At 42.7% G+C, this 22,940-nt stretch overlaps 1 protein-coding gene across 11 annotated transcripts in view; it reads right to left on the bottom strand.

Annotated features, from left to right (window-relative positions):
* arhgap32b (Rho GTPase activating protein 32b) overlaps positions 1 to 22,940 on the bottom strand; it is a 246,867-nt gene that overhangs the window by 27,025 nt on the left and 196,902 nt on the right. For 5 of the 11 annotated variants that reach the window (XM_082960293.1, XM_082960292.1, XM_082960296.1 and 2 more), the window contains 2 exons: positions 15,077 to 15,127; positions 14,462 to 14,536 (listed from right to left, as the gene is read on the bottom strand). The exons of 3 other annotated variants lie outside the window; for them this stretch is intronic. In XM_082960293.1, the coding sequence (XP_082816419.1) occupies positions 14,462 to 14,536; positions 15,077 to 15,127 (126 nt within the window). The remainder of the gene's footprint in view (positions 1 to 14,461; positions 14,537 to 15,076; positions 15,128 to 22,940) is intronic. 3 more of the 11 variants (XM_082960294.1, XM_082960300.1, XM_082960299.1) reach the window with 1 other exon arrangement.

Raw genomic sequence — 22,940 nt, 5'->3', positions numbered from 1 at the left:
GTCCCTGTGAATAGTCCCTGTCCCTGTGAACCTTCACAAGACAATTAATTGGTCTGGAAATAGGTCTAAGCCTTTCAAGTATGGACCCAGTTGTTTTATCCATTGGGAACAATGTGGAAAAGCTATCTAGTGAAAACCCGCAGCTTTTGGAGAGAACAATGGAGTTGGCATGCCCACAAACCTTTGTTCACAAATCCTCCACTGCAAATTGTACATCACTGAGCCATATTTCCCCCCCCAAAAAGAGAATAGCGTTTCTCCAACGGAACAGAAATAAGCCGTCCGCATTGGCTGACAGGTTGCAGGGGAAGCAACATTCCCTCTACAGACTGCAAACAAATAAGCTACCCTATTCCAGGGACACAACTTGTCTGAGTGACTCCACCACTCTCTTCACCAGAGATTAGGGGCTGTCCCCGACTAAAAAAAATATTGGTCGCCCGAAAGTAGTCTGTTCTTTCAACCAATGAATTGGTTGAAATTTTAAAACGTGTATATAGACACATCCTATGCGTTTTAATAAAATCAAATATATGCATTGAGCTTGTCTGATGCTCTGTTGGATGAAATAAGACAAATGACTGAAGAGGGAGCAAGAGATCAAGAAAAAAAAAGAAAGAAAAAAAAGAAATGACCATTCTGCTGGCTTTCGCACATTCTGCTTTTGCCGGTAATAGGCTACACGAGGAGATGGCAACCTTTCTCATGTGGAATACTAATTTATCTTAGAATTTCTACTGATCTGCGTGCCAGTTCTGATTTTCATATGCACATTTTAATTTCATTTATAACAATGTCGTATTTTCAGTCAGTCTTGTGGTTAATCGAAATTCGATTCAAATCTAAATGAGAATTATAAAACTAAAAAGTTACTTCTATTGCCAACTTTGTAAAAATAGCCTACATAAAACCAACTAATAAAAACGTTGCAGCCTGCAGGAAGAAAATATCCTGATAATAATAAATATCCAGGGCCTCCCGAGTGGCGCAGTGGTCTAAAGCACTCCATTGCTAGCTGTGCCACTAGAGATTCTGGGTTCGAGTCCAGGCTCTGTCACAGACAGCCGCGACCGTGAGACCGTGAGGTTAGGGAGGGTTTGGCCGGCAGGGATATCCTTGTCCTATCGCACACTAGCGACTCCTGTGGCGGGCCGGGCGCAGTCCACGCTGACACAGTCGCCAGGTGCACGGTGTTTCCTCCGACACATTGGTGCGGCTGGCTTCCGGTTTAAGTGGGCATTGTAGTGGCTTGGTTGGGTTGTGTTTCGGAGGACGCACGGCTCTCGACCGTCGCCTCTCCCGAGTCCGTATGGGAGTTGCAGCGATGAGACAAGACTAACTACCAATTGGATACCACGAAATTGGGGAGAAAACACGGTAAATAAATATAAAGAAATTGAATAATAATAATATCCTATAAATCACATTGGAGAAACGCTATTCTGTAACAAACTTGAAACATTCCACCAACTATTAAACTTGAGTCTCACGCTAGCAAACATTCAACAACGTGTAAAATATTCTGGGCCCTCAGAGTTTCCCGCGCCAGTGAGTTCGGGTCAGACACAGCTATTTGAGCAAGGTATAAGAACCGGGTAGGCCTATTTTAGGACGTTTCCACATTACATTTTTCCAATTCACGCTGAGTGTTTATCGAATGTAGGGACATTTATATGCCTACATTTGCGAGCAGGCCAGGTAGCCTATAGGCCTACGTCTATGAGTAATCAGGTGTGCGTCCTTACTCAACATTGACAGGAGCACTCCAAACAAAAGACAATGACTAAATTGACAAAACTCGTAAATGCAATGAAATATACCGAAATTTGTTTCTCAAAAATGTAGTATAGATTGTGCGCTCTGCAAACAACGTGTCCACTCCGACAATGAGAATGGTAAAATACTGTAATAATAATAATAATGCATTGAATGCATTAACAGAAATTACTGTAACCAAACAAACATTGTAGATTAAAAATAATAGGAATTAATGTTAAATGTCCTACTGGTGATGTATGTAATGGGGAATTAATAGACACTAACAATCAAATGCAAACAATTCACACAATGAAGTTATGAAACAATGAATGTGCACAAATTGGTAGGAGAGAGCGCATTCTGGAGAGAGATGTGCATTGTGCATCTTAGAAACACTCCCCTTATTCTTGGGCGCGACCTCCGCAATGGATTAGTCTCGGCCTCTGCAAGGGATTAGTTCATGGAGATGGGCACGAATAAGACAGGTCTCGTGTGTCATAAAAATAATAAAAAAATAATAAAAAATATATATATACACACTGAACAAAAATATAAATGCAACATGCAACAATTTCAACAGTTACAGTTCATATAAGGAAATCAGCCAATTTAAATAAATGTATTAGGCCCTAATCTATGGATTTCACAACTGGGCAGGGGTTCAGCCATGGGTGAGCGTTGGAGGGCATAGGACCACCCACTTGGCAGCCAGGGACCACCCAATGGGGAGCCAGGCCCAGCCAATCCAAGTTTTTTTCCCCACAAAAGGGCCTTATTACAGACAGAAATACTCCTCACCCCCCCACGTGGTCGGCAGTTGTGGGGCTGGTTGGACGTACTGCCAAATTCTCTAAAACGACATTGGAGGCAGCTTATGGTAGAGAAATGAACATTCAGTTATCTGGCAACAGCTCTGGTGGACATTCCTGCAGGCAGCATGCCAACTGCACACTCCCTCAAAACTTGAGACATCTGTGGCATTGTGTTGTGTGACAAAACTTCACATTTTAAAGTGGCTTTTTATTGTCCCCAGCACAAGGTTCACCTTTGTAATGATAATTCTGTTTAATCAGCTTCTTGATATGCTACACCTGTAAGGTGGATGGATTATCTTGGCAAAGGACAAATGTTCACTAACTGGGATGCAAACAAATTTGTGCACATTTGAGAGAAATAAGCTTTTTGAGCGTATTGAACATTTCTGGGATTTTTTTTGTTTCAGCTCATGAAACATGAGACCAACACTTTACATGTTGCGTTTATATTTTTGCTCAGTGTAGATATATTTGCCAATGCAATTTAAAAAAATATATATATATGTTGACCAACAGCCTATTGACCAAACAATCACCAGTCAACTAAGTGGGCTCAGCCCTACCAGACATATATAGTCAAAAGCACTTTCACTTGTGTCTATATTGAGTACAATTGACGAGAAGCACATTGCTTCTAAATCATGAACCATACTTTCCGTTTTGCTCCATTTCAAGTTAAGTGGAGCTAGGATTTCCCCTGTGAGAAAGTGAAAAATGTCTTGGTGCTGTATCCCACCACAAACTGCTGAAGCACCTTTGTTTACCAACTGTTGAGGCATCAAAAAGTATTTGCATAACAAGTGGGTGTTGATGGAGCAATTGTATAGGCCTACACCGACTGTCACTGTTATTTAGGAACCCACATCAACTGAAGTGGATATGAGCGCAAGTCTGAAGATTGCTCTGCTCAACGTCAACTCCGCTGACAGCGAATGGGGAAATTCGAGAGATGCTCTTCAGAGAATCGAATCGACTGCGGGACAATGATGACTACCTCCGCCACTCATATCTCTCCCTCTCTCGTTATATATCTTTCTTTGTATATCTAAAGTCCTTTATACTGATTATTCTGTCTTTTTCTCTGTATTGGGAAGGCCTTGTTCTTCCTGGCTCACTGCTTTGATGTAAATATATTGCCGGTCAATGGTCACTGATCTCTTTTGGTCCAATCCATTTACTTTACTGTGATTGTTTAATACATCTTTGGCAAAAGCCTCCAAAATGAAAACCATATGGTTAAACTATCACACACGGTCGGGTAAAGCAACACACTGTACTCCGCAACATTAACTCTCAGATTTAAGACTAGCAGCAGGGCTAGATGATCGGGGTGATGCAACTTTCCCAGCGGTTGCTGAAAGCTTCTTATATCATGGTATGCATCTGGAAACCTATCAAATGTCTGAGTCATAGTCAGCGGGGCAGAGAGCTGCTCCTCTGGTGGTTGGACAGGGTGGAAGTCTCCACGGTCCACAGCAAGTCAAATTAGAGCCAGCTGTCTCACCCTGCGATCTGCATGAGGAACTCAAGGGAAAAAAATAATAATCAACTGGCATTCAAAAATGTGTGGAATTTTGACAGTTATGGGGAGCACTGTTGTGATAAATCTGGTGTGGCTGAACGTAATGATATTTCAGGATGCTCATACAGTAATAAAACGTTTGACATTTTGAAAGGAAAGCGTCATTAATTAGGACTAGTAAGGCACTGTAAGCAGCATTATGAAATATGCCAACATAATGCAGGTCGCAGAGGCACACACACAGTTTTCATACATGACTGTCAGAGTCAACACAAAGCAGCTACTGTCTGTTCTTTATCTTTACAACGTTCACAGTTAAGTACCAGTGTAAAGGGCACTAACAACAGTTATGGACTATAAAATAAAATAACTTGAGACTTGACTTGGGCCTCATGACTAGGGACTCAGACTTGAGACTAATGACTTGAAATTATCTGGCCAGGTTTAGTACCATTTTGTGGCACAGTCTCTCCCTGGATGACTCTCCATGCAGCCAGAGTGAGTAGTCGCAGCGTCGCCCTTGGCTAGTGAAACACACTGCCCTCTGATTGGACCAGTAAACTGTCAATCAACACAGATCGGGTGAGCAAACAGACAGATTGCTGATTTGCTGTGCAGTGCAGATGTCAAATTGTAGGGAGAGAGGATTGCCATAATAAATAAATATGCAGCTCCAACAATTGTTTGGTGATGAAGAAAATGAACTTACTTTGCAATCTAACTAGCAATGAGGCATCAAGCAACAATTACTAGCATAGGCCTACTGGCCTTTTGGTATTTCAAAATTGCTTGAAATTGCTATTTTACTTAGAAGGTTGCATTTGGAATTTGTTGTTAAAATGTATAATTACTGTGGCGAACTCCCGCCAGTGGATAGCGCTTTGTTCTCTTGTTGAAATGTTTGCGGTTGCTTTTACACATTTAAATGCATATGTGGTAAATCTATATTCCATCTAATCCTACAATAATTGGTGTTCATCATTCCATCGCCGTAGCGTTTATTGCAACACTTAGACATTTCTGTTTCATGTTTTGTTGTGACTCGAATAATAATGACTTGGTCTCACCACTAACAATAACATTCCATGTAGAACTTTTGCATAGCTATCCTCTCAGTCAACATCGATCGATAAAGCTATTCGTAATTAACCAGATTTCCTGCCAACATTTTTGTTTCTCCTACTCAGGCCATTCCCAAGATTATCCAGGGAAACGTTTGGATCACAATATCAGTGGGAAATACAAGGATCTGTTCCTTCTGGGGCAGGAAAAAATTCCACTCTCTGCACGCCATGACAGCTGCTGCTGAACTAACATGTGGAGAGGGAAAAAGAATGACAGAGGGGGAGAGAGAGAGAAACGAAGAGGAGCCAAAGCTTGGATGGAGGCCATAGACTGTGAGCTATCAAAACTGTTGTGATTGCTGGAGCACACGTGACAGGTGAGGCTCCAGTGCGCTCTGGGACCGGATGTGTGGTAAAGTAACCGTTACCGGCGTAATAGCAAACATCACGCTCGTCCTCTGCTATCGGCCCCGCATCAACAGCCACATTCAATTCCATTAGGTTGGGTCGTTTCAAAGGATGCGTGCAGGCCGAACAGACGCAAATCACAAGGTCAAAGTTAGTGTTGAGAGGGGCATTGGTTGAAACTTCTCTGGAATTGAGATCGTTGCTTAGATAACACGGACAAAAAAGGTATGCTTATGCTATGAAACTAAACCATGCGTTTCCAAATAAAGTCCAATGGATATGTCTGTCGATTGAAGTCTTATCTACTTACAACATCAGTCCAACAATACTACTGGAGAGAAATGTAAACGGAATCCAACTATTATGTCAACTTCATGTTCTATTAGGAGAGCCTTATTGCAACCTACTCACAATCAACATGCTTCAGGCTCCAGTTACCTGCTCAATTACCCCTCTTTACAACAGACTCTATTAAACCCTTCCGCATACCTCTGTTCGGCTGGTGCGAACCGGTGTGCTTGCATACTCCCTTAATACACATTCGCTTGAAAAATGAGAAAAAAGCATCAATAGTTTGTCCATCTTGAGATGCCGTAGCCAGTATACACTTCCTCAAAAGTCAGAATTAATCTAAGATAAAATTAATGACAGATTTCTTGAGTTGACATTTGAGATCTTATTCGCACAATTTTACACCTAAGATATTTGGTGCAGTATTTCTCAAGTGAATGACAACAAACCGTTGACCAATCACCAACGAAGGGGCGGAGCCTTCAGCTACCGACTTCAGCTTGCCTTGAGAAAAAAATGAAGTGTGCATGAACAGCCGAAAAAACACTTGCCCAAGACCAGAACGAACAAAATATCTCCAAATGTAGTCATAATATATGCAGGAACTGTTCTGAACTGTTTTGGATTGGAAGCATGCATTTTTATAGAGTGGGAGCATTGTGCTGCCTTGAGCCAATGTTAACATTCTTCACCAAGGCAGGTCCTATGGTATTCCATGGGGAAAACTGCTATAGAATCTTGAAAAATGACACCATTGAGAGATTAATACATTAACACAGTATAATGGTCTTTTCCAATTATATGCAAGCGGTGGCCCAAAAATATATTTAATTGCCAGTGGTGTCCATGTGAGCCAGTTAACACTTATTTTTTCTTAACGGCATTGTTGGTTAAGAAGAACTTGGCGCTCCGGTACCACTTGCCGCGTGGTAGCAGACTAGGGTGGCTGGAGTCTTTGGCAATCTTTAGGGTCTTCCTCTGGCACTTCTTGTTATAGAGGTCCTGGATGGCAGGAAGCTTGGCCCCAGTGATGGACTGGGCCGTACACACTACCTCTGTAGTACCTTGCGGTCGGAGGCCGAGCAGTTCCCATACCAGGCGGTGATTCAACTAGTCAGGATGCTCTCAATGGTGTAGCTGTATAAATGTTTTGAGGACCCATGCCAAATCTTTTCAGTCTCCTGAGGGGGAATAGGCTTGTTGTGCCCTCTTCACAACTGTCTTGGTGTGTTTGGAAAATGACAGTTCTTTGGTGATGTGGACACCAAGAAACTTGAAGCTCTTAACCTGCTCCACTACAGCCCTGTCGATGAGAATGGGGGTGTGCTCGTTCTTAATTTTCCTGTAGTCCACAATCACCTCCTTTGTCCTAATCACGTTGAGGGAGAAGTTGTTATCCTGGCACCACACTGCCAGGCCTCTGACCTCCTCCCTATAGGCTCTCATTGTTGTCGGTGATCAGGGACAACACTGTTGTGTCGTCGGCAAACTTAATGATGGTGTTGGAGTCGTGCCAGGCCATGAAGTCTTGGGGGAACAGGGAGTATAGGAGGGGACTGAGCATGCACCCCTTAGGGGCCCCTGTGTTGAGGATCAGTGTGGCAGATGAGTTGTTACCTACCCTTACCACCTCGGGGCAGCCAGTCAGGAAGTCCGGGATCCAGTTGCAGAGGGAGGTGCTTAGTCCCAGGGTCCGTAGATTAGCGATGAGCTTTGAGGGCATTCAAATATTAAATGGATTCTGGTTGGGGTACATACGGTCACTGTGGGGACGACGTCATCGATGCACTTATTGATGAAGCCAGTGACTGATGTGGTGTACTCCTCAATGCCATCGGATGAACCCCGAAACATATCTTGGGTGGACCAGAGAGTTCATTCTGACGTCTTATTTTCCACATGTCCACATGAAACGGCTTTGTAAGACATCCATCTTAGCCTTTATCGAGATAAGGTTTATGACATTTAAACTGAAAAGCCAAATATACATCTAAAGGATCCATGTTGTATCACAAAGCTAGGAATCAATTTAATGCATGTCATTATATGATGTCATTGCCACAACTCCGAGGAGATGAACGGTGAAATGAAAATTCAACACTATTTTTGTGAGCATAAGGGAATTGTGAAGGAGTTTGAACCATAGATATAGAATAGGTCTGCCTATAAGACACATAACTACAGTGGCTTGCGAAAGTATTCACCCCCTTGGCGTTTTTCCTATTTTGTTGCCTTACTACCTGGAATTAAAATGGATTTTGGGGGGGGGGGGGGGGGGGGGGGTTGTATCATTTGATTTACACAACATGCCTACCACTTTGAAGATGCAAAATATTTTGTATTGTGAAACAAACAAGAAATAAGACAAAAAAATGAAAACTTGAGCGTGCATAACTATTCACCCCCCCAAAGTCAATACTTTGTAGAGCCACCTTTTAGAGCAATTACAGCTGCACATATCTTGGGATATGTCTCTATAAGCTTGGCACATCTAGCCACTGGGATTTTTGCCCATTCATCAAGGCAAAACTGCTCCAGCTCCTTCAAGTTGGATGGGTTCTGCTGGTCTACAGCTTACCTTCAGGCTCTGATCAGGCCCTACACCCAAACAAGGGCACTCCGTTCATCCACCTCTGGCCTGCTCGCCTCCCTACCTCTGAGGAAGCACAGTTCCCGCTCAGCCCAGTCAAAACTGTTCGCTGCTCTGGCACCCCAATGGTGGAACAAGCTCCCTCACGACGCCAGGACAGCGGAGTCAATCACCACCTTCCGGAGACACCTGAAACCCCACCTCTTCAAGGAATACCTGGGATAGGATAAAGTAATCCTTCTAACCCCCCCTTAAAAGATTTAGATGCACTATTGTAAAGTGGTTGTTCCACTGGATATTATAAGGTGAATGCACCAATTTGTAAGTCGCTCTGGATAAGAGCGTCTGCTAAATGACTTAAATGTAAAATGTTAAATGTAAGTCATATCACAGATTCTCAATTGGATTGAGGTCTGGGATTTGACTAGCCCATTCCAAGACATTTAAACGTTTCCCCTTTAAACCACCCGAGTGTTGCTTTAGCAGTATGCTTAGGGTCATTGTCCTGTTGGAAGGTGAACCTCCATCCCAGTCTCAAATCTCTGGAAGACAAACAGGTTTCCCTCAAGAATTTCCCTGTATTAAGCGCCATCATTCCTTCTATTCTGACCAGTTTCCCAGTCCCTGCCAATGAAAAACATCCCCACAGCATGCTGCTGCCACCACGCTTCACTGTAGGGATGTTGTTCTCGGGGTGATGAGAGGTGTTGGGTTTGCACCAGACATAGCGTTTTCCTTGATGGCCAAAAAGCTACTTTTAGTCTCATCTGACCAGAGTACCTTCTTCCATATGTTTGGGGAGTCTCCCACATGCCTTTTCGCGAACACCAAACGTGTTTGCTTATTGTTTTCTTTAAGCAAAGTTTTTTTTTCTGGCCACTCTTCCGTAAAGCCCAGCTCTGTGGTATGTACAGCTTAAAGTGGTTCTATGGTCAGATACTCCAATCTCCGCTGTGGAGCTTTGCAGCTCCTTCAAGGTTATCTTTGGTCTCTTTGTTGCCTCTCTGATTAATGCCCTCTTTGCTGGTTCATGAGTTTTGGTGGGCGGCACTCTCTTGGCAGGTTTGTTGTGGTGCCATATTCTTTACATTTTTTTAATACTGGATTTAATGGTGCTCTGTGGGATGTTCAAAGTTTCTGATGGTTTTTTATAAACCAACCCTGATCTGTACTTCTCCACAACTTTGTCCCTGGCCTGTTTGGAGAGCTCCTTGGTCTTCATGGTGCCGCTTGCTTGGTGGTGCCCCTTGCTTAGTGGTGTTGCAGACTCTGGGGCCTTTCAGAACAGGTGTATATATACACTGAGATCATGTGACACTTAAATAAAGTCCACCTGTATGCAATCTAATTATCTGACTTCTGAAGGTAATTGGTTGCAACAGATCTTATTTAGGGGCTTCATAGCAAAGGGGGTGAATACATATGCACGCACTACTTTTCCGTTTTTAATTATTATACTTCACCAATTTTGACTATTTTGTGTATGTCCATTACATGAAATCCAAATAAAATCTATTTAAATCACAGGTTGTAATGCAACTAAATTGGAAAAACGCCAAGGGGGATGAATACTTCTGCAAGGCACAGTAACTGCTGTTGAATTTTAACAGACCATCACAATTTGCTCAGTCATTGAAGGTAACGAGCAGGGAAAGCAGTATCAACCTAACCCGATACATAGCTGGGCAATGGCTGGTACCTCATTAAACTCAGTAGGAGACAAATAATCCTTTTAGGGTAATTGTCAAAGGAATGTTTGGGTTGATTTGAGTTTCAAGAGCTGTGTAATGTATGTTAGCAATTGCGCTAATGATAGTTAGCCACGTCCACCAAACTGGTCGTCTCTAGTTACCACAGACACAAAGTCATAAACCCCACCTATCTCTACAATTCCTCGTCTTTATGTGATTTTAACATTAACCCTAATCACATGCTTAACCTTTAAGAGACATTTGTTTTACATACATTTTTACGATAAAGCAATTTCTGACTTTGTGGCTGTGGTAACTAGTGGAAACTGTTCATCTGACTCTGGGGAAGTCGATAAGGGCTTCAATTGACAAATTCCCGAAATATCCCTTTCATGACAGGACTGCCCCATGACTGTTACATTGTAACAATAACTTCGAGTGAATCTATCTCTAATGATCGAAAATAATCAAAAACATCTGAAAGAATTTCAGAGAAGACCAACAAAACGGCTCGAGCTCATTGATTGACAACGTAATTTCAGGTTGTCAATCAATGAGTGGTGAAAAGGTGCCAAATAATTAATGGGCAAGGAAAGACAGCTTTAAACCCCATTCTACTGGAGTGCACACTTTACTAAACTACAACAAAATAAATCCCATACCGTAATACATTCTTACCTGCGAAACGCAGTGGGATTCTCACTTTATGATGGGACTTTAAATAGGGAATCCAAGGTCAACAGTAGACATTTCCTTAGAGAAGCTGTAACTCCTTATCATTTGGTTTATGACTAATTACTTCAAAAGACACCGCCGACTAAATTTAAATCACAAAACGTATGGTACAGTACCAATGGACAGTGAATAGCAGTCGAAAGAGAATTCCGATAAGTGTGCGCCTCGCTCCTCAGCTAGTCAATCGCCCCACAAATGAAGTTTCTTCAAGTTTGTTTTCCATTCAGTTAATGACCAGCCCCTTCCAGTGTCAGTTTACAGTAACAAAACTACATTCACAAGACAACGCATGGAAATGCTGTGCTAATCTATGTAGAATACGACCGCAATTCTGTTTGAAATTGGGTCATTCATTCCTCTCTTTATGGGAGCAGGCAGGAATATGAAAATGTCACTCGCAATCATTGTATAGTTTAATGACGGTGAAAATAGATCAATGTCGTGGTGTCTACAGTATAATAAGAATGACTAAATAATTTGCCATTCGCTGTGTAAATATATCTAACTTCGATGACGATAACAACCATATCAAGCTTCAACACGAACCCACAACAACCCGAATCACATACAAGTACATGTAAATTAAAACTTGTAATAGAAAAAACGATTCCATCTTCATGACTGCAAATACTGTTGGTCACAGATACCTTAAAAAAATGGGCCTCACAATTGGCCTTAGGTCCTTTACATTAGATTTGTGTGTATTGTTGTGAAATTGTTAGATATTACTGCACTGTTGGAGCTAGAAACACAAGCATTTCGCTACATCCGCAATAACATCTGCTAAACACGTGTATGTGACAAATAAAAATGATTTGATGGTATTTTTGTGCATTCAAATGGCCATTTCATAAAATGCAATTGTGTTCGTTGTCCGTAGCTTATGCCTGCCCATACCATAACCCCACCACCACTCTATTTTACAACATTGAAACCAGCAAACCGCTCGCCCTCATGATACCATACACGTGGTCTGCGGTTGTGAGGCCGGTTGGACCTACTGCCAAATTCTCTAAAACGACAATGGAGGCAGCTAATGGTAGAGAAATGAACGTTCAATTATCTGGCAACAGCTCTGGTGGACATTCCTGCAGTCAGCATGCCAATTGCACTCTCCTTCAAAACTTGACATCTGTGGCATTGTGTTGTGTGCACATTTTAGAGTGACCTTTTATTGTCCCCAGCACAAGGTGCACCTGTGTAATGACCATGCAGTTTAATCAGCTTCTTGATATGCCACACCTGTTAGGTGGATTATCTTGGCAAAAGAGAAATGCTCATTGACAGAGATGTAAACAAATTTGTTCCCATAACTTCAGAGAAATACGCTTTCAGTGCGTATGGACAATTTCTGGGATCTTTTATTTCAGCTCATGAAACATGGGACCGACACTTTACACGTTGCGTTCATATTTTTGTTCAGTATATAACATTTAGGAATCATTTTATGAGAAAAGCAAAGGTTGTACAACATGGACAGTTGATATGAGGTTGTTAAGTCACGTGGTTGAAGAGTTTTTATATTTATACAATATTTATATAAAATTAAGAAGGTGCTTTTAGGGAAAAGTAAAGTGTGCAATGTGTGTCCTTACCTTGTGAACAATCCAAAGTTGGTTTGAAGTGTCTATGTCATGTGATCAAGGAGCAATTGAAATTCAAAGTAAAAAATGTAACTAATAAATTATGGTTGGAGTTGTCTTGAGGCCAAACAATAAGGACATCCTCTATGTACTATGAAGTGGCAGATTCTGATGCAAGGGCAAACCCCACCTCTGAAAAAGATTGCTGTTCCTGCACCAACAAATCTGTCAATATTACAGGGAACCAATGCTACAGAAGCAATAAATATAGTGGGAGACCATACCACACATCGTTTTGTGGAACTGTACACACTATGTGCATTCAATGCATGCATGGTGAAGACTAAGCTTCCCTTTTAGACTCTGGTAATATATTCTCAATCTCTCCACTCGCACACAGAATTAACTGTGCAATATGGTTTGACGTTCTCAAATGAACTGACATGGGAAACGCCTTGATTACTTTCAGTTACTCTCAAACAACCACTCCTAAAAGTAGCTATGCACAAGTTGTGTGCACACCAAAAACACGACCCTCAGGGGTCATTGTAGGTGCAAGAGCACCTTGGTCCCGCATCAAAGAGAATGAGGGCTTAAGTTTCCTATACAATCTCCCCCACGTCATTCCTCACAGGCCCAAACTACACTAGGTCGCTGTGCCTAACATAGATTCACGGCCCAGGACGTGTGTCGACCAAAGTCCCATGGGGAGAAGCAGGACAAATCTTACTGTCTCCTTCACACATTCTCTCTCTCCTTCCTTCTATCTCTCACTTTGTTTTTCTCATAGACACATCCAGCTGTCTTGGCTTGTTTGCGCTCTTCACAGCTGCCCAAGTCACTATACTGGTCTCCAGACAGGAAGCCATCTCCAGCCCACGGAGGAAGTAGGGGATGGAAAGAGTAGCGGGTTCAGAACATCTGGACAAACGCCTGCCCTACTGGAGCAGTCAGGCTGGAGAAAGGAGCAGAGCTGATCACACTGTAGCTCAGACTTCAGTGTTTGAATGAGTGGATCAGACTTAAAGAAAGTAACAAAAGTTCAGTTACACCATAACCCTTCATCCAAGTGAGACAGTTTGTCCTTTCAGTGTCCTTTCACTCAAGTTAAAATCGACAATTTCAAAGACATCTCCATACAGAGGTGCAGCCAACTGCAAAGGACTTCTTTCAATCGGCTCACTCTGAAATTTCAGAGGTAGAAATCTCAATCCCAGTTAGCTGGCTAAAAGGACAGAGGCCAGTATCCATGTAGGGGAGCTGGTCAGTGTAAGTTTGAACACGCCAGGGTTCCCCTGTTAGGAATGTAGTAGTTTCAGTCACCCTAGAGAAGACTGTGCTTCTTGCTGTTGTAGGACAATGCTTAATGCTCCAAAGGATAATTTTATAGTTCCCGCTTTAAAGGGGGGACTTGAATAAATCAAAACAGTCTAGACCCCAGCCACAGCCGAAAGTCTTTCAAGTGAAACCAAACAGAGTAGACAACTCCAGCTGACTGGGAAACAGATAGGGGGACAATTCAAAAGGTCTGAAGAAAAAAGCAACACGATCATCTTTTCAAGCCGTTCATTTGCATATACAGAGAACAGTTCAAAAAGAAATCCTGATAAACCTGAAATGAAAAGGGTAAATAACAAAGCAACACATTCATTGGAAAAAAATCTAGTAATCAGCTAATCAAGTCTAGTGCATGTGAATCTGATAAAGGTGGATACGTTTTACTCTGACAACAGTGTTCAGGTTAGAGAGTGAGTGGATTTAGCAGTTCAAGTGAGTCCCCACGCACCAAGAGAAGGCTCCTGAAGTATCTTTTTTACATCATAGAGTGCACTAAGAATGATGAGTAACTAACTAATAATTAACCAAGGACTCTGGTCCTGGTGCATTGGTATTGTAAAGACTTCGTGAACAGACAGAGTGCCCCAGTGGCGTGTCGTGTGCGTTAGTAGGGGGGTTAGATCTGGGGTGGTTATGGCACATGTATGGATGGATACACGGGTCTACCTGAGCTCAGGCTGTAGTGGTTTAATGGGTCGGCCACCCATGCACTGTCCTGCTTTACACTCTCCATCTCCAAATCTGCATGCAGGTGCACAGACGAATGGACAGGAAGGAGAGGAGGGTAGGAGCGGGGGGAACGTAGAGGGAGAGAATGGTTCTGTTTAGAGGAGGAACATGGCAGGAACAACAGCTTTTCTTCTGTTTCGAGACTGTCACTCAGTCAGATAGCTTGGCATCTGACACTTTCATAATACATAATTGGACAGTGAATACTTAAACTTTGTAGAAGTGTCATTGAAAGAAATGGCAGCATTAAGTGTTGTAATGAACAAATTAAACAAATTAAATTTGACAACCAGGTGTGAAAGGAGGAAACAATGTAGGTAAGAAAAGTGTGTGGCCGTGTTCAAATGATTTAAAAGTGCATCCTTCCTCCCTTTCTCTAATCACTGATTAGACATAATTGGAGAGAGGAATGCAATGGCTCCATCACATGGCTTTTACCTGTCCCGTCATTTTTTTAAATCATTGACTACAACAAGGAAGGAAAGAAGGAAGGATGCCTTGAACGGGGCCTGTGCGAGTGAGGGGGAGAGGGGGGTGTATACCAGCACGCACAGGGTGGGAAGAGACTCCAGGAGGCAGGCCGCAGACCCGAGCAGGGGGATGCTGAGGTGGGGTGGGGGGCAGAGGGGATGACAGTGAAATAAACAACAAGATTAAAACATTTGTGGAGCAGAGTGAAGCCATGCAGCAAAAAAAAGACATGCAAATGGTCAGGTTTGTGAACAACATGGCAGCCCAAAGAGAGGAGATCACCTAAAAGCAAAAGGGTTTGGCAAGCAAACATGAGTCATTTCCGCAGTGTGCTTTCTGTGTGTGCATTCAGGACACTATGTGTGACAGTATGACAGACAGCATGATGCATTCTTTTCATATTGACAATATGCTGGGAAACATTGCCTTTAACTTCTGTGTGCCAGATAGCATTGGGCCTTAACCCCTAACAAAATCTGAGACTGCATAGTTATGATGATGATGCTATTCCTTACTGCGGAGTTTGTGGGGTGTGTCTTTTTTTTGCCATGTCATCACTTCCCTGTTCCCTCTGCCTTGATATCGTTCCCAGCAGGCCTTGCATGGTTCAGCTCCTACCCAGCCAACCACCCAAAAGCAACTGAGATTGTTCTGACACAGTCATTGGGTGATTCACCCCTTGGATTGAAAGGGATTTTTCAAGGCTGATTTGAATTAGGCTAAACGTCCCTTTGGCTGATCAAGAGAGTACATGGGGCTCTGTCCCAAATGGTACCTTATTCCCTACTTTGGGCCAGAGCTAATGAAGCTTTAGGATACCATTTCAGGATATAGGATAGGATTAGGACATGATGCCATGGAAAGGGCTTGGCACTTTGGTCATTCCAAAACATTGCATTTACATTTTAGTAATTTAGCAGACGCTTTTATCTAGAGAGCCTTACAGTTAGTTATTGTAATATGAATGAACTAGGTGAGACAACCAAATATCACAGTCATAGTCAGTACACTTGTCCTCAATAAATAAGTTATCAGCAAAGCCAGTGCTAGTAAGAAAAGACAAAGGGGTAAGACTGATGTATTATTTAAGATATTCTTTGAAGAGGTAAGGTTTCAGATGTTTTCGGAAGATGGGCAGGGACATGACAAAAAGAACAAAGAAAAACAAAAACATTTCACGATCCATCTAAGAGCATTACCCGTGTTAGAGAGTGTCAGTACAAACATGCCAGAATTTCTATTACACCTATCGGAATGTTGTGGCTGTACTTTGAATGTAATAGGGCTTTATGCTACACTCGTGTGTTGAATGGCTGTGTTTGTTTTTGGGCACTGAGGTGGCTTATGTTTGTTTTGGCTAGCTATAGATCAGAAATACGTGTTTGCATTGGATTAGTATTGAAATTGTGCAAACACAGACATGAGATGCGAGTTTAAGTGGTTGTTCAAGAGCTTGATAAATAAATCAATAATTATCATGTTGTGAAATTTTGCAGTAGTGGAATTTTCATTGGACACATATCATAGTAATACGGTAACATGACATTCAAGCAAAGATATCAATATAATGATCTAGGTGTTACAGTGCATTTGGAAACTATTCAGACCCCTTCTCTTTTTCTACATTTTATTACTCTACAGCCTTATTCTAAAATGTATTAAATTGTCTGAGGTCCTGAGCACTTTGGAGCAAGTTTTCATCAAGGATCTCTTTGTACTTTGCGCCGTTCACCATTGCCTCGATCCTGACTAGTCTCCCAGTCCCTGCCGCTGAAAAACATCTGCACAGCATGATGCTGCATACATCATGCTTCACCGTAGAGATGGCATTGGCCAGGTGATGAGCGATGACTGGTTTCCTCAAGACGTGACACTTGACAGTCAGGCCAAAGAGCTCCACTTGGTTTCATCAGACCAGAGCATCTTGTTTCTCATGGTCTGAGAGTCCTTTACGTGCCTTTTGGCAAACTCCAAGTAGGTTGTTATGTGCCTTTTACTGAGGAGTGGCTTCTGTCTGGCCACCACCATAAAGGCCTGGTTGGTGGAGTGCTGCAGAGATGGTTGTCCTTCTGGAAGGTTCTCCAACCTCAACAGAGGAACTCAGGAGCTCTGTCAGAGTGACCATCAGGTTCTTGGTCACCTCCCTGACCAAGGCCCTTCTCTCCCGATTGCTCAGTTTGGCCAGGCGGCCAGCTCTAGGAAGTGTTTTGATGGTTCCAAACTTCTTCCATTTAACAACGATGGAGGCCACTGTATTCTTGGGGACCTTCAATGCTGCAGAAATGTTTTGGTACCCTTCCCCAGATCTGTGCCTCGACATAATCCTTTATCAGAGCTCTGCAGACAATTCCTTCGACCTGATGGCTTGGTTTTTGCTCTGACTTGCACTGTCAACTGTGGGACCTTATATAGACAAGTGTGTGCCTTTCCAAATCATGTCCAATCAATTGCATTTACCACATGTGGACTCCAATCAAGTTGTAGAAACATCAAGGATGATCAATGGAAACAGGATGCACACAAAGTAAGATGGAGCTGACAGAAATGGCAGTTCTGCTTCTAGCTCCTAAGCAACTTTGCAATATATATATTTTTTTGGTCTGTCATTTCATACATTATTAGCCCAGAATGTTTTTTTTTGTGTTATTACATACAGCCAGAAATAACTTTTGGATATCAGAGCGGCGGTAACTCACCAGAATTACAACCGGAAATACAACTTTCCCAAATTGGAACCTTTGTTCGTACCCCCCAGGGCAACTGAACTTATCCCAGAGGCTGCTCTAAGTCGCGAAGAAGTATTCGGAGTGGACTTCTCGGCCGACTCAGGAGGCAGGCACACCATCCACCGCTTCCGAGTACATTACTCGCTAAATGTTCACCCTCTGGACAATCAAGTAGACGAGCTCAGGGCGAGGATCTCCTTCCAGAGAGACATCAGGGACTGTAACATTCTGTTTCACAGAATCATGACTCTCTCGGGATATACTGTCCCCGTCCATACAGCCAACTGGGTTCTCAGTTCATCGCGCAGACAGGAATAAAGAACTTTCCAGGAAGAATAAAGGCGGGGGTGTATGCTTCATGACTAACTACTCAAGTCCTTTTGTTCACCCGACCTAGAATACCTCAGTCAAATGCAGAACGTTTTACCTCCCAAGAGAATTCACTTCGGTTATAGTCACAACCATATATATTCCCCTCAAGTCGATACCACGACGGCCTTCAAGGAACTACACTGGACTTCGTGCAAACTGGAAACCACATATCCTGAGGCTGCATTTATTTTAGCTGAGGATTTTAACAAAGCAAATTTGAGAAAAACACTACCGAAGTTCTATCAACACATTGACTGTAGTATTCGCTTAGGAAAAACACGAGATCACAGCTATTCGCCTTTTCGGAATGCCTACAAGGCACTCCCCCGCCCTCCCTTCAGAAAATCAGATCATGACTCCATTTTGCTCCTCTCTTCCTATTAGGCAGATACTCAAACAGGAAGTACCCGTGCTAAGGTCTATTCAACGCTGGTCTGACCAATCGGAATCCATGCTTCAAAATAGTTTTGATCATGCGGACTGGGATATGTTCCGGGTAGCCTCTGAGAATAACATTGATGCTTACACGGACACAGAGACTGAGTTCAACAGGAAGTGTATAGGGGATGTTGTTGCCACGGTGACTATTAAAACCTACCCAAACCAATAACCGTGGATAGACGGCAGCCTTTGCACAAAACTGAAAGGGCGAACTACCGTATTTAACCACGGCAAGGTGACTGGGAATATGGTTGAATACAAACAGTGTAGTTATTCCCTCCATAATGCAATAAAACATGCAAAACATCAGTACAGAGAAAGTGAAATTGCAATTCAACGGCTCAGACAGAAGACGTATGTGGCAGTGTCTACAGACAATCACAGATTACAAAGGGAAAACCAGCCACTTCGCGAACACCGACGTCTTGCTACCAGACAAGCTGAACACCTTTTCCCGCTTGAGGATAACACAGTGCCACCGACGCGGCCAGCTCCGAAGGACTGTGGGCTCTCGTTCTCCGTGGCCAACATGAGTAAGACATTTAAGCGTGTTAACCCTCGTAAGGCTGCCGGACCAGAGGGCATCCCTAGCCGTGTCCTTAGAGCATGTGGAGACCAGCTGGCTGGAAACAGACATATTCAATCCCTCCCTATCCAAGTCTGCTGTCCCCACTTGCTTCAAGATGTCCACCATGGTTCCTGTACCCAAGAAAGCAAAGGTAACTGAACTAAATGAATATCACCCCGTAGCACTCACTTCTGTCATAATGAAGTGCTTTGAGAGGCTAGTTAAGGATCATATCACCTCTACCTTAACTGACACTCTAGACAACTTCAATTTGCTTACCGCCCCAATAGAACATACAATCTAGTCACCATCGCACTGCACACTGCCCTATCCAATATGAACAAGAGGAATACCTATGTCAGAATGCTGTTCATTGACTATAACTCAGCCTTCAACACCATAGTACTCTCCAAGCTCATCAATGAGCTCGGGGCCCTGGGTCTAGAACCCCGCCCTGTGCAACCGGGTCCTGGACTTCCTGACAGGCCGCCCCCCAGGTGGTGAAGGTAGGAAACAACATCACTTCGCTGATCCTCAACACAGGGGCCCCACCAGGGTGCGTGCTCAGCCCTCTCCTGTACTCCCTGTTCACCCATGACTATGTGGCCACGCATGCCTCCAACTCCATCAAGTTTGCAGACAACACAACAGCAGTAGGCCTGATTACCAACAATAATGAGACAGCCTACAGGGAGGAGGTGAAAGCACTGGCAGTGAAAATAACCTCTCCCTCAAAGTCAGCAAAACGAAGTAGCTGATCGAGGACTTCAGGAAACAGCAGAGGGAGCACGCCCCTATCACACGTCGACGGGACCACAGTGGAGAAGGTGGAAAGCTTCAAGTTCCTCGGCGTACATAATCACTGACAATCTGAATTGGTCCACCCACACAGACAGTGTGGGGCTTGGCCCCTAAGAAACTTTTACAGATGCACAATTCAGCGCTTTCTGTCGGGCTGTATCACCACCTGGTACGGCAGCTGCACCACCCACAACCGCAGGGCTCTCCTGATGGTGGTATGGCCTGCACAACGCATCACCGGGGGCACACTGCCGAGCCACTGCCTGTTCACCCCGCTATCATCAAGAAGGTGAGGTCAGTACAGGTGCATCAAATTTGGGGCCAAGAGACTGAAAACAGCTTCTATCTCAAGGCCATCAGACTGTTAATAACATGTTGGGGCTAGGAGGCAGTATTTGCACAGCCGGATAAAAAAACGTACCCGATTTAATCTGGTTACTACTCCTGCCCAGTAACTAGAATATGCATATAATTAGTAGATTTGGATAGAAAACACTAAAGTTTCTAAAACTGTTTGAATGGTGTCTGTGAGTATAACAGAACTCATATGGCAGCCCAATTCTGAGAAGATTCCATGCAGGAAGTGGAAATCTGATTTGTGGAATCACCTTCAACACTTTGCCTATGAAACACACCGCGAGTTAGGATTCATTTAGCACTTCCTAAGGCTTCCACTAGATGTCAACAGTCTTTACAAAGTGGTTTGAGTCTTCTCCAGTAAAAACTGACCGAACGAGAGGCCTGGAAAGTTGGTCATAGAGGGAGGGCCATTACTACTATGACGCGTGGGTACCCTCTCATTCCGAAACGTTTAGTAAGACAATGCAATCGTCCGCCTTGAATATTATTGAAGCTCTGATTGAAAAAAGCCCTAAAGATTTATGTTATACAACGTTTGAACGAACGTAAATATATATTTTTTGCACATGTGACAACAAGTCCCGCGCGCCTCGTACATTATGAGTAGCCTTCGGAACGCGCTAACAAGAAGGAGCTATTGGGACATAAATTATTAACTTTTTCGAACAAAACTACATTTGTTGTGGACCTGGGATTCCTGGAAGTGCCTTCTGATGAAGATAATCAAAGGTAAGGGAATATTTACAATAGTATATTTGATTTTAGATGGTTCCAAGATGGCGCTAACATGCATCGCCTAGCCTATTTTTCTGAGCATACCACGTTGTTTATTGCAAAGTGTGATTTCCCAGTAAAGTTATTTTTAAATCTGGCAATGTGTTTGCATTCACGAGATGTTAATCTATAATTCTTTCAATGACAATATTATATTTTACCAATGTTTTTGAATAGTAATTTTGTAAATTGTAGCGCTGATTCACCGGAAGCATTTGAGGGAAAATATTTTCTTAAAGTCACGCGCCGATGTAAAATGATGTTTTTATATATAAATATGAACTTTATCGAACAAAAAATGCATGTATTGTGTAACATGATGTCCTAGGAGTGTCATCTGATGAAGATTGTCAAAGGTTAGTGCTGCATTTAGCTGTGTTTTGGGTATTTGTGATGCATGCTAGTTGCTTTGAAAATGGCAGTGTGATTATTTTTGGCAGGGCACTCTCCTAACATAATCTAATGTTTTGCTTTTGCTGTACAGCCTTTTTGAAAATCGGACAACGTGGTTCGATTCAGGAGAGGTGTATTTATAAAATGGTGTAAAATAGTCATATGTTTGAGAAATTGAAGTTATAGCATTTATGAGGTATTTGTATTTTGCGCGACGCGATTCCACTGGCTGTTGACTAGGGTGGGACGCAAACAGGTTAAATAGCCATCACCAGCTGGCTACCCCCTGGCTACTCAACCCTGCACCTTAGAGGCTGCTGCCATATACAGTTGAAGTCGGAAGTTTACATACACCTTAGCCAAATACATTTAACTTACATCTAGACGTTCCGATATCGGAACACCTGCTCCAATATCCAATGATGGGCGTGGCGCGAAATACAAAGTCCTCGAAAATCCGAAAACTTCCATTTTTCAAACATATGACTATTTTACACCATTTTAAAGACAAGCCTCTCCTTTATCTAACCACACTGTCCGACTTCAAAAAGGCTTTACAGCAAAAACAAAACATTAGATTATGTCAGCAGAGTACCCAGCCAGAAATAATCAGACACCCATTTTTCAAGCTAGCATATAATGTCACAAAAAACAAAACCACAGCTAAATGCAGCACTAACCTTTGATGATCTTCATCAGATGACACTCCTAGGAGATTATGTTATACAATACATGCATGTTTTGTTCAATCAAGTTCATATTTATATAAAAACAGCTTTTTACATTAGCATGTGACGTTCAGAACTAGCATACCCACCGAAACCTCCGGTGAATTTACTAAATTACTCACGATAAACGTTCACAAAAAACATAACAATTATTTTAAGAATTATAGATACAGAACTCCTTTATGCAATCGAGGTGTCCGATTTTAAAATAGCTTTTCGGTGAAAGCACATTTTGCAATATTCTGAGTAGATAGCTCGCCATCACGGGCTAGTTATTTTGACACCCACCAAGTTCGGTACTCACAAAACTCAGATTTACTATAAGAAAAATTGGATTACCTTTGCTGTTCTTTGTCAGAATGCACTCCCAGGACTTCTACAACAAATGTTGGTTTGGTTCCAAATAATCCATAGTTATATCCAAATAGCGGCGTTTTGTTCGTGCGTTCAAGACACTATCCGAAGGGTAAAGAAGGGTGACGCGCCCGGTGCGTTTCGTGACAAAAAATATCAAAATATTCCATTGCCGTACTTCGAAGCATGTCAAACGCTGTTTAAAATCTATTTTTATGCGATTTTTCTCGTAAAAAAGCGATAATATTCCGACCGGGAAACCCTGTTTTCTTTCAAAGACGAAAAAATAAAAACATGGAATCGTCTTGTGCACGCGCCCCCAGTCTCATTGTTCTCAGATCGACCACTATCCAAATGCGCTACTGTTTTTCAGCCATGGCCTGCAAAGTCATCATTCAACGTTCTGGCGCCTTCTGAGAGCGTTAGAA

The sequence above is a fragment of the Salmo salar genome, chromosome 13, assembly GCF_965601325.2.
Source record: "Salmo salar chromosome 13, fSalSal1, whole genome shotgun sequence".
NCBI lineage: Eukaryota > Metazoa > Chordata > Actinopteri > Salmoniformes > Salmonidae > Salmo > Salmo salar.
Note: the sequence above shows the minus strand (reverse complement) of the source record. Positions and strands in the feature narration are given on the sequence as shown.